The sequence below is a fragment of the Magnolia sinica genome, chromosome 16, assembly GCF_029962835.1.
Source record: "Magnolia sinica isolate HGM2019 chromosome 16, MsV1, whole genome shotgun sequence".
NCBI lineage: Eukaryota > Viridiplantae > Streptophyta > Magnoliopsida > Magnoliales > Magnoliaceae > Magnolia > Magnolia sinica.
In genome coordinates, this window is record NC_080588.1 from 27284903 (window position 1) to 27299283 (window position 14381).

At 43.4% G+C, this 14381-nt stretch overlaps 1 protein-coding gene across 1 annotated transcript; it reads left to right on the forward strand.

The window, feature by feature from the left end:
- The first annotated feature begins 2620 nt into the window (after nucleotides 1-2620).
- On the forward strand, nucleotides 2621-3874 carry LOC131229391 (uncharacterized). The gene has a single exon (XM_058225333.1). It carries the CDS (start codon nucleotides 2785-2787, stop codon nucleotides 3757-3759), a length of 975 nt encoding a protein of 324 aa, XP_058081316.1. The 5' UTR covers nucleotides 2621-2784; the 3' UTR covers nucleotides 3760-3874.
- Nucleotides 3875-14381: the final 10507 nt, after the last annotated feature.

Genomic DNA, 14381 nt, shown 5'->3' on the forward strand with positions numbered 1-14381 from the left:
TAAATTCTTCAATCTTGGCCTTCTAAGATCTATCATTTGCCTTAGTGATTCTTAAGCATCAAATCCATGCTTTTAGTATTCTTTATATTCCAAGCTCTCAGATTCACCTTGCAACACAAACATGTATAAAATATACCTTTAAGCAGTATCATGTATATAAAACCAAGATATAAATAGGGGAGAATATGCAGTATTTAACACTTAACATGTGGCCCACTTGAGTTTTACATGTACCTCATTTTTGGGCTCATGCTCTAGAATGATCTGAAAAAGTTGATGGATAGTGTGGATCAAACACATAAATAATGGTGGGGCATAAAGAAATTTCACTTGTTAAAAGTTGGTTTTCTTTTATGTAAACAATTTAAAGAGAAAAAAATTCCATACTAACTTTAAAAAGAGTAATTTTGGAAGCATATATATATATATATATATATATATATATAGAAAAGTTTATACAACGCAATCCACATTCAGTTCACCATTAAGCCAGACTCCTACACTCCTACCACGTAAAGAATTCAATGAAAAATCACTTGCGCTTTCCGATTTCGACATTAACAAACAACTCTTGATATGGAGTATTTTCTTAATTCCACGTTGAGTACTATTTTTCAGAGTTAACAAACAGGCCCTTAGTCGGAGTTAAGAAACAGGCCCTTAGTCGATTATACTTAGGCACACGCTGAAATGGATTGTGTACTGAGTTACTCATCACCCTATATTAGTGATGAACTATATGAGGCCCATTATAGATATATGTATTTTATCCACGCCGTCCATGCTTTTTCAACTCATTTTAGAGCCTGAGACCAAAATAGAAGCATATCCACAGTTAACTTAGACAACACCATAGAAAACAGCAGGGATATTGATGTCCACCATTGAGCCGACCGGATGTGTATTTGCCATCCAACCTGTTAATAAGCTCACACACGTAGATAAAACGAAAACGCAAATATTAGTTTGATTAGAAGCTTCTATGGCCTCAAGATATTTTCAAGGGGAGGTGTTAAACCACGCTACTTCATGTGTGTGATACACTTTAGCTTTTGACATACTTCAATTTTGGGCTTACCTATAAATTACAGTAAGCCCACAGATTAGTGAGTATGCGCTATAGTGTATTGAGTTATTCAGCACGCAATGCGCTCCCACACGGAAGCAGATCGGCTGGTGTACCTTACACCAGCAATATAGCTGTTGTATTGACGTCAGTAAGTTCTGTGGGTCTGATCATGAGGTATGTGTTATATCCAAACCGTCCATCCATTTGGCGAGCTCGTCTTAAGTCTTGAGACGAAAAAGAAGACGGATCTAACTATCAAGTGGACCACACTACAAAAAGCAGTGGGGGATTAAACGTCTACCATTGAAACCCTTTTTGGGGTCATGGAAGTTTTAGATTAATATGAAATTTGTTTTTCCTCTTCATTCAGGTCTCTATGACGTTATGAATAGATTGGATGGAAAATAAATGTTATGGTGGGCCCTACGAATTGTTTAACGGTGAAAATATTATCTTCGCTGCTATTTATGGTGTGGTCCATATGATCAATGGATATGATTCATTTTGTGGATAATGCTCTAAAATGATCTCTAAAAATAGATGAACAATATAGATATAATAAATACATCACTGTGGGGCTATGTAACTTTGATCTCCTTTGAACCGTTCATACAACTCGAAGCTCGAGGAGTATTAGTGCTTATCCGCTTCCATCCCACACCCGGAAGCGGATTGGCTAGTGTGCCACACACCAGCTATATAGTTGCTATAGGTACGAGTCGTGGGAAGACGAGCACTGACGCTCCTCGATCTCCGAGTTGTACGAACGGTTCAAAGGAGATCAAAGTTATGTGGGCCCTACACTGATGTATTTATTATATCTACACCGTTCATCTATTTTTAGAGATCATTTTAGAGCATTATCCAAAAATGAATCATATACAAATATCATCTGAACCACACTACAAATAACAGCGGAGATAATGATTTTTACGATTAAAAATTGTAGGGCCTACGATAACGTTTAATTCCCATCTAATCTATTCATAAGGTCAAAAAGTCCTGAATGAAGAGAATTTTTTTTTTTGTTTTTTTTATTTTTTTATTTTTTTATCGTAATACTGATCCAAAACTTCTCAGACCCCAAAAAGGGTTTCAATGGTAGACGCCCAATTTCGCCCAATTTCACACTGCTTTTCGCAGCATGGTCTAATTGATAGTTAGATCTGTAAGACGAGAGCTGGTGTAAGGTACACCAGCCAATCCGCTTCCTCCACACAGCTCCCGCGCTACGGAACTCGTACGTCCATTTGGACGGTCTGAGAAGTGGTGTGCGTCGCATCACATCATACAGACCGTGCAAATTAACCAGTCGTTGGATCTCATCTACAGCCACGAATCATGCGACTCGATCCAGTCCATCGCTGTAATTTCGATTCCAATTCACGTCCAAAGCAGGCCCCACCATATCGACAGTCCGGATTGCTTTCCTTACTGGCCACGTCTACGGTGGTGTATAGATGCATGCCTATGGTATGATTAAGGCCATCCACTTAAAAAGAGAGAAAGAAAGAAAAAATAAAATCCCATCATCTTTTCCCTAGTCTTTATGGCTGGATCCCTCCTCTCTTTTCCTTTCCTTTATTGTTGGCGGGCCCTACCTCTCACACTCCCATGTGCCACTGCTGCTGCTCCTGACAATAACTTTCACCCACACCCACCTTAACGAAGACTCCATCCCCCCCTTCTCTCTCTCACTCTCCTCTTTTTCTTCAATGGAAGAAACAGAGCCGCAAACCCAGCCCCCTTCCTCCACCCATGCAAGAAAGAGCACTGATTCTTCTTCATCACCGGAGTTCGAGTTTTGGATGGTAAGAAATCCTTCCTTCCCCCAACCTAATATCCTTTCTGCGGACCAACTGTTTGTAAATGGCGTCCTTCTTCCTCTCCATCTCCTTCCCCAGCAAACCGAGCCTGAGCGCGACCCCAAACCCGAGCTTAAACTCGAGCCTGAGACCTTGCCTGAATCTACTGTTGGTTCCTCCGCCTCGAAACGATGGAAAGACATTTTCAAGATTGGGGATAGGAGGGCAAGCACTGCCAGCAGCAGAAGCGGCAACGAAGAGACAACGGCTGCTGCGGAATGTAAAGATAAGGAGAAAAGGAAGAAAGAGAAGAAGAGCAGCGGATTAGGCTGCAGCAGCAGCATTTCGAATCCAACTGCAGATCTAAACATCAACATATGGCCCTTCTCCCGCAGCCGTTCAGCTGGGAACTGGAGCAGCGGCGGGAGGGCAAAGGCGTCTGCTGCAGGAGCACGGAAGGCGAGTAGCGCCCCGTGCTCGAGGAGCAACTCAGGCGGGGAGTCAAAGTTAAAGAAATGGCCCAGCAGTCCTGGGAGAGCGGGGGTGCATCTGGGGAGGAGCAGCCCTGTTTGGCAGGTTCGTCGCGGAGGTTCGGGTGGGAAGGGTTCGGAGCCTGTGGTCAGGAGATCGGAGAAGGGGGTTTCGAAAGAAGGGCTTGGAAATCGACGGTCAGGGGTTGGGGACAGGAGTAATGGTGGGGCCCGGGTATTGAACCTGACCGTTCCTCTGTGTATAGGGTATCGTCAGCATTTGAGCTGCAGCAGTGACGACAGCGGTTTTGGGAACCCAAACAATCACAGCGGCAACGGCAATCCAGGCAACCATAGTAGTGGTAACGCAACCCTCTTTAACTTGCGCACCCTTTTCTCCAAGAAAGTACATTAACCACATCTCTCTCTTTCTCCCTCCAAAACTATTGTTGTAATTCCATCTTCTTCTTACCTTTTGTCAAACATACTTGAAACTTGTTGTAATTAAATTCGAAAGTTGTTTACTTTTTTTATCTTTCTTTCAACTGGGTGGGAATTTGCAATCTGTGGGCTACTGCTTTACAACGTCTATGTTCTATGTGTAAAATCCAATCCATATATCAGGTTCTGTCCTCTATGTTAGACCTTTAAGGCCAAAATCAGCTAAAGATCCACAACACACCACAAGAAACACTGAGGAATGGATGCCAACCATAGGCTTGCATGTGGTTCCCATTGGTGGTTTTTTTTTTTTTGGATTAGTTTGAAATATCGTTCTCACTTGATGGACGAAGTAAATTTTACATATACAACATAGTTAACTACGCATAGCTTGAATGTTTTATGCTGGTGCCGTAGACGGTTCCTGTACATTGACGACGCAGAGGTTGAGTGTTTTATGCTCGTGTTGTACATGGATCAGGTCCATTGACGGGTGCCAATATATTTTGGGAATTTCATTAGCCTTGAAATTATGGAATGCAATGGTTGCCGGCATCTTGGAATGTGCCTTGCTGGGTGGAACTTCCACACTATACACACCCTGTCCATCAGGTAGGAAATTGTTGGAATGGGCTGCCCACTATTATTTTTCTTTAGGGCACACCATGTTGCTTATATGCTATTCAATCCATGCCTCAAGGATGAAAGAATTATCCAAAATTCATAGTATTGCAAAATACGGGTGGGACATATATGTGAACATTTTTATGTTGTTGTATGACTGTGAAAATCTTCAATTATATATTTTCCCTATTGATTTGACATTTAAGTAATGTAAAAACACATTATTACGATTTAACCATGCCTATATAAACATGTCATGTTACATATTGAAATCGTTGGACGCTTTATTGTTGTAATTCGCAATCGAAACAAGCCCTTATCAGTCTTTTAAGTATAATTTTACAAGGTAGCTCACTATTGATTTAGCCTGCATTTTTAGATCAAGGGTAAAAACGGGGAATGCATGTCTGATGGATGGGGGTGAATTTCATGCATGTTTAGTCCCTTCACCGAGTTAAAGAAAGTGACCTTGGTGGGCATGCAGTCGAGTAACTCAAGCGTTTTCTATTTGGAAGATTGGCGCAAACCATTTGGCTAGGCTTCCATGCCTGTACAAGTGTGGCAGCCACATGTTAGAATGGAGAGTTAGTGTGTACTGATCCAAGCAACTCATCAATCAGATCCCAATGTCTTTCTGGTCACATGTCAAGAACAAAGGATTGATACCTGGCCCACTTGATTTGATCACATGCCAACATCTACACCACCTAATGATTTAATCAGCCTGATTGTTTACCTGATGAGCAGCTTAGATCTTAGCACGTCACATTTATTAGTTTGTAGGTATGGTCACTTACGATGAATGGACGCAAATACAGTAGTAAATCTTGTTGAGGCTGGGTTTGGTTGTCCGCGCAAGAGATAGTCGGGGCACTGACGTTGGTCGCCCATCTGGCGTGGGTTTAGTAGTGGGTTTGACAGATGGCACAGCAGTCCTCGTCTCTATGTGCCAATTGTAGCCGCTGGATCTAGAGTCCTGGCCCACCGCTGGAATTTTTTTATTTTTTATTTTTAAAAATTTCTTTTCTTTTTTATTTTTGGTTAGTTAGTTAAAAGTAACATAGCTGACAAATTCATCCGATTCAGTTTTGGATATTTGGAGGGAACCAAAGCAGATTCCCATTTTGCTCTATGGGGAATCAGCTACCAATTTCAAGAAATACTTTTTTTGGGAAAGCAAAAAGGCTGGTGGCTTTAACATTCAAGTAGGGCTAACATTCGAGTGATGGACATCAATCTCTGGGCCCTGTTATGCAACGAATCATGTACCAAAATCTCTTCCATTGTAGGACCGTGACTATGTAATTATTTAAAATTGGTCAGTTGAAAACATTAGAATGATCCACATTTGATGAACTCTAACTGGATCATCCTATCTATGGAGATATTTTAGACTATAGAAGATCACTAAAAATCTCATGCCATATGCGTGGGGTATGATGCGGCGCATATTCTAGCTCAATTCTTCTCTTTTCCACCACTGGTTTCAACGCGGCTCGTGATTAATAACTTTGCCCTTTGCATCTTCAGTCGGAACGAGGAGATCTCGTTGCAGGATAAGAGCAGGTTGAAGATGTGCTCTATTTCTTCTACTTTGAAAGAGTATTCCTTGTTCATTAGCTTCTTTAAGGAGCATCTTTTCTATTGCTCCGTATTTTAATCCCATTGCTTTTATAATGAAGGAGATGAATCCTTCTCAGCTTGAATTATACGGGTTTACTCTTATTTAATTCTGTTACGGGGAAAATTTGATCTACCTACAATGAAAGTTCATGTCGGAACCTTGTGAGCTTGGCCTCGCAAAAGACCAACACGAAGCTTGGATTTCACAAGGGCCGGCCTCCTACTCTAGGTCCGAGGCAGAGTAACATGCCCGTAAGAGCACCACCTCCGTCAATTCGAAGATGACGCAGGGAAGGACGTGAGGTCGAGCACCGTCTTCCTCAAGAGGATAACTATTCCGAATCCACGGAACTTCTCTAAACTCCTCACAAAGACTTCTCGAATCCACGAGGAAAGAAAGAAGAAAATAGAAATAAATTCTAATAAATTCGAAATTGATTAATGAATGAATAAAAATGAGTTCACAACCCTTTCAATAGGGGTACCAAGCAATGAGAAAGAAATCAGAATCAAACTGCAACTAAAACTCCTAGAATTCGCGACTTACTATAAATAGTAAACTTACTATTTATAGACGGTCGTGATGTCTACTAGTGCGCAAGGTTTTTGGCCAAAAATAGTAAGTGTCCTATTTGGCTTCACCAAACCGTTCTTCTAATTATTCTAAGCTCTTTTCACGTTGGACGCAACTCCTAAAGCTTGACGGATGAAGAGTTATAATCAAACTAAAACTTACTATTTATAGTAAAAACGAAATTAAAACAGGGAAACAACTGTCAATCCAGGGGTATTTCGCAAATCCGGCTTACATAACCCGGCGTAGCAGGGTTGGTTGGCTAGAGTAGCTCGTTCTACCCCAAAATCATATATTTTACGCCCGATAACTCATTCCGGATTGTGTGATATGCCCGATCTAAAGTCTGACGGTCCGGATCACTTCTGTCGTCGACCGAGCCTTTTCTAATCCATCTTGGCCATGAAACTGTCCGCGACCCGCTTTACATCAGTCCACTCCACTTCAAAAGAACTCGTCCTCGAGTTCTCATCTTGCTCTGGTTCATGATACTTGGTCAGGTCCGCGACGTTGAAAGTCCGTGAGATCGCTAAGTCATCTGAAAGATCAACAACATAAGCGTTGTCATTGATCTTTTGAATGATTGGGATGGGTCCAATCTTTTTATTTTTCAAATTGTTGTACGTCCCGGTTGAAAATCTCTCTTTGCGTAGATGGACTATAATACGGTGGCCCACCTCGAACACTTTTTGTCGGCGGTGCTTGTCTGCTTGTTCCTTGTACTTCTCGTTCGAGGCATGTAGCTTGGTCTGCACTTTCGCATGGATGTCCATGATATTGTCTGTCATATGTTCTGCTGCAATGCTCATGTGTAGGTGCTTGGGTAGAGGGACCAAGTCAAGTGTGTGGCGACGCACTCGTCCATATATAATCTGGAACAGTGATTTTCCTGTCGAGCGGTTCACCATGTTGTTGAATGCAAACTCTGCTTGAGACAAGGTCAAATCTCGCTGCTTCGATTTTCCTCCTGAAATATAGCGAAGGAGGTTTCCCAATGTGCGATTCACAACTTCGGTCTACCCATCAGTTTATGGGTGGTAAGCACTGTTAAATTGAAGTCGTGTATCGAATCGAGTCCACAAAGTCCGCCAAAAGTGGCTAATGAACTTCGTGTCACGATCAGAAGTAATGGTTTCGAGGACCCCGTGTAGCCATATGACCTCCCTGAAGAATAGATTCGTCATGTGTGTTGCACCGAGGGTCTTCTTGCATGGGATAAAGTGCGCCATCTCGGAGAAATGATCTACCACCACAAACACCGAATCCATGCCGCGTTGTGTTCGTAGGAGACCAAATACGAAGTCCATTGGTAAATCCTCCCAATAACCGTCAGGCACAGGTAATGGGGCGTAAAGGCCCGTATTCTGAGATTGCCCCTTGGAGGTCTGACAAACATGACAATATTGTACGGCTTTTCCCACATCACGTACTAATTGCGGCCAGTAATACCGTTCTTCTACAAGAGCTCGCGTCTTATCTCACCCAAGGTGTCCACTAAGGCCACCTCCATGTAGCTCCTGAATAATCTGCTCCCTCAGAGAACTTTGGGGAATGCACAATCGATTTCCTTTGAAGAGAAAATCATCATGTATATGAAAGTCACTAGGGTGACCTTCTTGACACTTCATCCAAGAATCTTTGAAGTCATCATCATCGGCATACAGCTCCTTGAGACAGTCGAAGCCGACCACCTCATTGCTCATCGTAACAAGTAGTGATGCACGATAGGTAAGTGCATCAGCCACCTTGTTCTACTGCCCTGACTTGTGCTTTAGAATGAACGTGAATTCCTATAAAAACGCAACCCATCTAGTATGCACACGATTCACGTTAGTCTGAGTATTAATAAACTTTAATACTTGATGGTCAGTGTACAGAACAAACTCTCTTTGAATCAGATAATGCCGCCAATGTCGCAGTGCCTAAACAACTCCGTACAACTCAAGCTCATAAGTCGACCACTTCTTTCGGGCTTCACTGAGCTTCTCGCTGTAGAAGGCTACCGGCCCGCCTTCTTGTGATAATACTCCTCCAATTCCAACGTATAAAGCATCACACTCAACCTCAAACAATTTGTCGAAATTAGGAAGTACCAAGACCGGTGTTGTAGACAAACGATGCTTAATCAGCTTTATCGGTCCATTGGAATGATCCTTTTTTCATACAATCTGTTATAGGCGCGACTATGGTGCTAAAATCTCGCACAAATCGACGTAAAAAGTCTTTAACCCATGAAAACTCCTCACCTCATGAATGTTTGTAGGGATCGGTCATTCCCTAATAGCTCGCACCTTTTCATCGTCCACACGGATGCCTGTGGACGTTACAACAAATCCTAGAAACAACAGACTGTCAATTAAAAAACTACACTTCTTCAAGTTGAGGTACAACTTGTTAATTTGTAAGACCTATAGCACTTGCCTAAGATGTTTCTTGTGCTCCACCTCATCCTGGCTATATATCAATATGTCATCAAAATATACTACAACAAATCAGCCAGTGAACAGTTTTAGAACTTGATTCATCAAACGCATAAAAGTACTTGGTGCATTCGATAGGCCAAAGGGCATGACCAGCCACTCATACAACCCCTCATTGGTCTTGAATGTCATTTTTCACTCATCACCGAGTCGAATACGAATCTGATGGTACCCACTCCTTAGATCTAGTTTAGAGAATACCTTGGCCCCTTCTAGCATATCGAGCATGTCATCCAACCATGGTATTGGGAACCGATATTTGATGGTAATTTTGTTGATTGTCCGGCTATCGACACACATGCGCCAGCTTCCATCTTTTTTTGGCGTTAATAATGGTGGTACGGCACATGGGCTCATGCTCTCTCTCAAGAGACACTTACGGATCAATTCCTTCACTTGCCCCTAAAGTATCTCACACTCCTTCGGACTCATCCGATAATGAGGGTAGTTGGGCAAGCTAGCCCCAGGGACGAGGTCTATGTGATTTTAGATGTCCCTCATGGGGGGCAATCCATCAGGTAAATCCTCAGGTCAGACTTCTTTGAATTCTTTTAACAACAATCTTAAACTTGGAAAGATTTTTGAGGGTTCCTCTTCCTCGCCCTTCACCACTATGGCATATACCTCACCGATTTCCTTAGATTCCTCCATGAAATCTCGAATGGTCAAGAGGAAACTCCCCTCCACTTTAAAGGCTTCAGGGTGGTTCTCTGGTGTCATAAGGACAATGATTATTTTTCGACTATCCTTGACAAATATGTGGACATTGTCTCGTCCCCGATAGGTCGCATCACGGTTCAACTGCAAGGGTCGACCGATTAGCATATGACAAGCTTCCATGTCGACCACGTCGCAAAGTATTTAATCCTTATAATTTTTGCCAATTGAAAACGAGATAGTACATTGTTCAGTTACCTTGGTCTCATTCACCTTTTTTATCCAGCAATTGAGTACGGGGAAGGATGTTTCTTCCTTAGTAGCTGCAACTTGTCCACCATCACTCTTGAGACGATGTTCTTACTACTACCACTGTCTATGATCACATCACAAACCTTTCCATTGACAATGCACCGAGTAAAAAATATATTGTGTCACTGTGGATGTAATTCCTTTCGTGAGGCATACAGCAATCGACTCACAACTAGAAATTCGCCACGATCCTCGCCTGTCACTTCATCGCCACATGCTATTTCTTCAATGGTTTGTTCATGTTCATCAAAGATATGTCTTCGTTTGCGGCCTCATCTTTAATGCCCCCTTTGTTTATAGTCAAGTGTGCTGCGGGACGTTGAGGACAAGTATTTGATAAGTGGCCTGGTTGGCCACAGCGGTAACAATTATTCGACCTTGTCCGAGTATAAGGATTTAGAATCCTACTCGGGCCCTCTGTTGCGGGTGTTGCACGTTGAGGTCTGGATGAGCCGCTCCCCGTATCACGGTTTGCAGTTGTAGGAGATTGAGGGCGTTCTCCTACTGGTTCTTTTCATCGTGTCAGCAATGGATCCTGCGTGGGACCCGTCATGGGGAGTCAAGTTGAAGGATAGGGATGAGCAGGAGCTCTTGTAAGTTGTGTTTTTGCCCTACCCGCCAATTGAACTGCTTCATCCAAGGTCCCAACTAGGTACATCTGAACTCAGTCCTAAATTGTCGGTCGCAACCCACATATAAATCGTGTCACCTTCTTTGACTCAGATTCTGACAGATCGTTTCGTGTAGTCAACCGCTGGAATTATTCAGTGTAATCTGTGACGGTTCAATTTCCTTATCGACAATTTTAATATTCCTGGAATAATATCTGCTCATAATTACTGAGGAGAAATCGTGATCGAAGAAGACGTCTCATCCGTGGACATGATGAGATGGGCGCCTTGTTCTGACAGGCTCTTGAGAGTTGTAATTGTTCCCACCATGCAAAAGCACCAGATTTTAATTTAAACGCTACCAATTTTACCCTTTTATAATCTGGCACATCCATATAATCAAAATATCTCTCTACTTCGGCTAGCCAATCGAGAAAATCTTCTATACGTAATAAACCATTAAAACTAGAAAGTTTAGCCTTACCTCGATAGTCTCTTTCAGCACGATCTAAATGATCACCTCGATAGTCTCTTTCAGCATGATCTAGATGATCGCTTCCATGAATTGGTCGTTGGGCAAAACCCTCATTAAGGTCCTCATCGCTAGAACTTGAATTATCTGGTCTAGCCCTACGGTTTGCCACTAGTAGTGCTCTACAAAAATCGGGATTACGTCGTACAGCAACCATGGGTGGCGGAGTAACCATAAGTGGTGGAGCATCGCCTAGGACTCGGGGCGGAAGTAGCGCATCTGCAAGATGGTCGAGGGTTACCTGTAGCCCTTGCATGGTCAACTGACTCTCCCGATGGAAAGCTTCCATTCTTTCCAAAAGATAACGAATCTCTGCATCACCGTCCACAGGATTTTGATTCATACCTTCATTATTTACCATCGTCCTGAGGGAAATCCTCGCTTTGATACCAAATTGATGCAGGGAAGGACGTGAGGTCGAACACCGTCTTCCTCAAGAGGATAACTATTCTGAATCCACGGAACTTCTCTGGACTCCTCACAGAGACTTCTCAAATCCACGAGGAAAGAAAGCAGAAAATAGAAATAAATTCTAATAAATTCAAAATTGATTAATGAATGAATAAAAATGAGCTCACAACCCTTTAAATAGGGGTACCAAGCAATGGGAAAGAAATCAGAATCAAACTACAACTAAAACTCCTATAATTCGTGACTTACTATAAATAGTAAACTTACTATTTATAGATGGTCATGATGTCTACTAGTGCGCAAGGTTTTCGGCCAAAAATAGTAAGTATCCTATTTGGCTTCACCAAACCGTTCTCCTAATTATTCTAAGCTCTTTTCACATTGGACGCAACTCCTAAAGCCCGACGGATGAAGAGTTATAATCAAACTAAAACTTACTATTTATAGTAAAAACGAAATTAAAATAGGGAAACGACCATCGATCTAGGGGTATTTCACAAATCCAGCTTGCATAACCCGGTATAGCAGGGTTGGTTGGCTAAAGTAGCTCGTTCTACCCCAAAATCATATATTTTACGACCGATAACTCATTCCGGATTGTGAGATACGTCGATCTAAGGTCCGACGGTCCGAATCACTTCTGTCGTCGATCGGGCCTTTTCTGATCCATCTTGGCCATGAAACTGTCCACGACCCGCTCTACATCAAAAGATCTCCAGAGTTCATCAGGAAACCTTGTTCTCCTATTTGACTAAGAAGGTAGCTCGGTATAATCCAGGTCGGCACCAAGTTAGTGTGACTCAGGTTGGCACGATCTAGATCGGTATCGCTCAGGATGACACGACCCAGGTTGGCATCATCTAGGTCGGCCTTCTACTCCCATCTAAGAAAGATCTGTCAGAGATCTTCTCCCAAGATCTTGGAGGATATCTTTGATGTACTCAGGATCTTAGGATCCAGGCCAGGGATCTTGGAGTATCATCTTATCGACCCGAGATCCAATTCTGCCTACAATACCGCCCACCAAAAAAGGGAGATTCATTCTATGCTACCGCTTCTCATAACCTATAGATAGAGAGGCCTCTAATGGTGAAAGGTACGCAAAATCTCTAGCCTAAAACCCTTCACTCAAGTAGACCCAAATTCCCTACCCGACTTATGCATAGGAGGGTCCCCTGAATTAGCTAGGGTATCCTTTGTTCGTCCCTTACGCAGGTACATGAAGGTCCAGGGAAGGCTAACCAAATTTTTGCATCAATAGCTTGGCACCGTCTGTGGGAACCAGCGTTGAAAGTCGATCTCATCTGACCATAAGTTCAACAATGGAAAAGGGGAAGAAGAAGGCCCATGCCTCCTTTGTTACGCTCGACCTTGCACTGCCAGATCAGTCTGCCAGCCACCGGGACTCCACTTCCCAGTTGTAGGCTAATTCCGCGCCTGAAGGGCTGGTGCAACAATCCCGTAATTAGGGAGGACGGCTGGTCTCCCTCAAACAACAAGTCAATGCGTTAAACAATAACATGAATTCCATGAAGCAGTTGTTGAAACAACTGCAGCCCGGACCTGTGCAAGGGGTCGAGCATGCAGTGGAACCAACGGTTCAGGAGCCCTCTGAACCTTCTAATGCACCCGTTGCCTCGCGCAGAAGCCGACAAATTGGAACGTCAAGACTGACACCTTCTCACATCTATGGCACCGCAACACTGGCTGCTTTCGACCTCCATCATGAGTTGAATAGGAAGAAGCGCGACAAAGCTCCCGAGATAGCCGCTGAGGCTATGGCCGAAAGCGGCGACCCCTGGGATGCCGAACTGAATGACTTATGGGGCCAGATCAGCGACATACGACAAGCTTACTGTGCGAACGCTTCGACCACATAGAGGCAATACTGGAAGAGACCAAGCCTCCGTTTACCGCTGACATAATTGATGCACAATTGCCACTAAGATTCCGTATGCTGCAGATCGCCCAATATTTCGGAACCACCGACCCAACCGAGCACTTGGAATCCTTCAGGGCTTGGATGGAATTACACAGTGCGTCGACCGTGGTCATGTGCCATGCATTTTTACTAACCCTGATAGGAGCAACTCAAAAGTGGTTCCGACAACTGAAGCCGCAATCGATTAGTTCTTTCATGCATCTCAGCAAAGCCTTCATCACCAGCTTTATCGGGGGGAAAGAAAGCCTCAAATCGACTTCCCATTTCCTTCACATCGTCCAGAAAGAAGGTGAGCTACTCGAAGACTATATCAAGTGATTCAACTTAGAAATGATGCAAGCGCAATCGCATTTGAAGGATATTGCACTGACCGCTATGATGGGAGGTCTGAGAGAAGGGAGATTTCTCTTTTCACTCGACAAGAGCCCTCCCACGAAGATGGTCGACCTCCTCAACAGAGCCCAAAAATACTCCAATGCGGAGGAAATTGTTGGCCTGCGAAGAGAGGCTTAGCACAAGGGGAGCTTGGCCAAGGAAAAGCGGCCCAAGGAGGAACCTAGTTCGGCCAACGAAAACAAGAGAAGGAAAGAAGACGTGCCGCAAAGGAGTTAGCGCCTGAGCAAGTGGCCCGACAATAGATTCTGCTCGTACACTCCTTTCAACAGGACGCCTGAGCAAGTCCTCATGGAGGTTCGAGATAAATAAATCCTCAAGTGGCTGAGCATGATAAAGTCCAATGATGATAGGCGAGACAAATGAAAATACTGTCATTTCCACCGAGACCACAACCACTCGACCAGCGACTGTTTTGACCTTAAGGAAGAAATCAA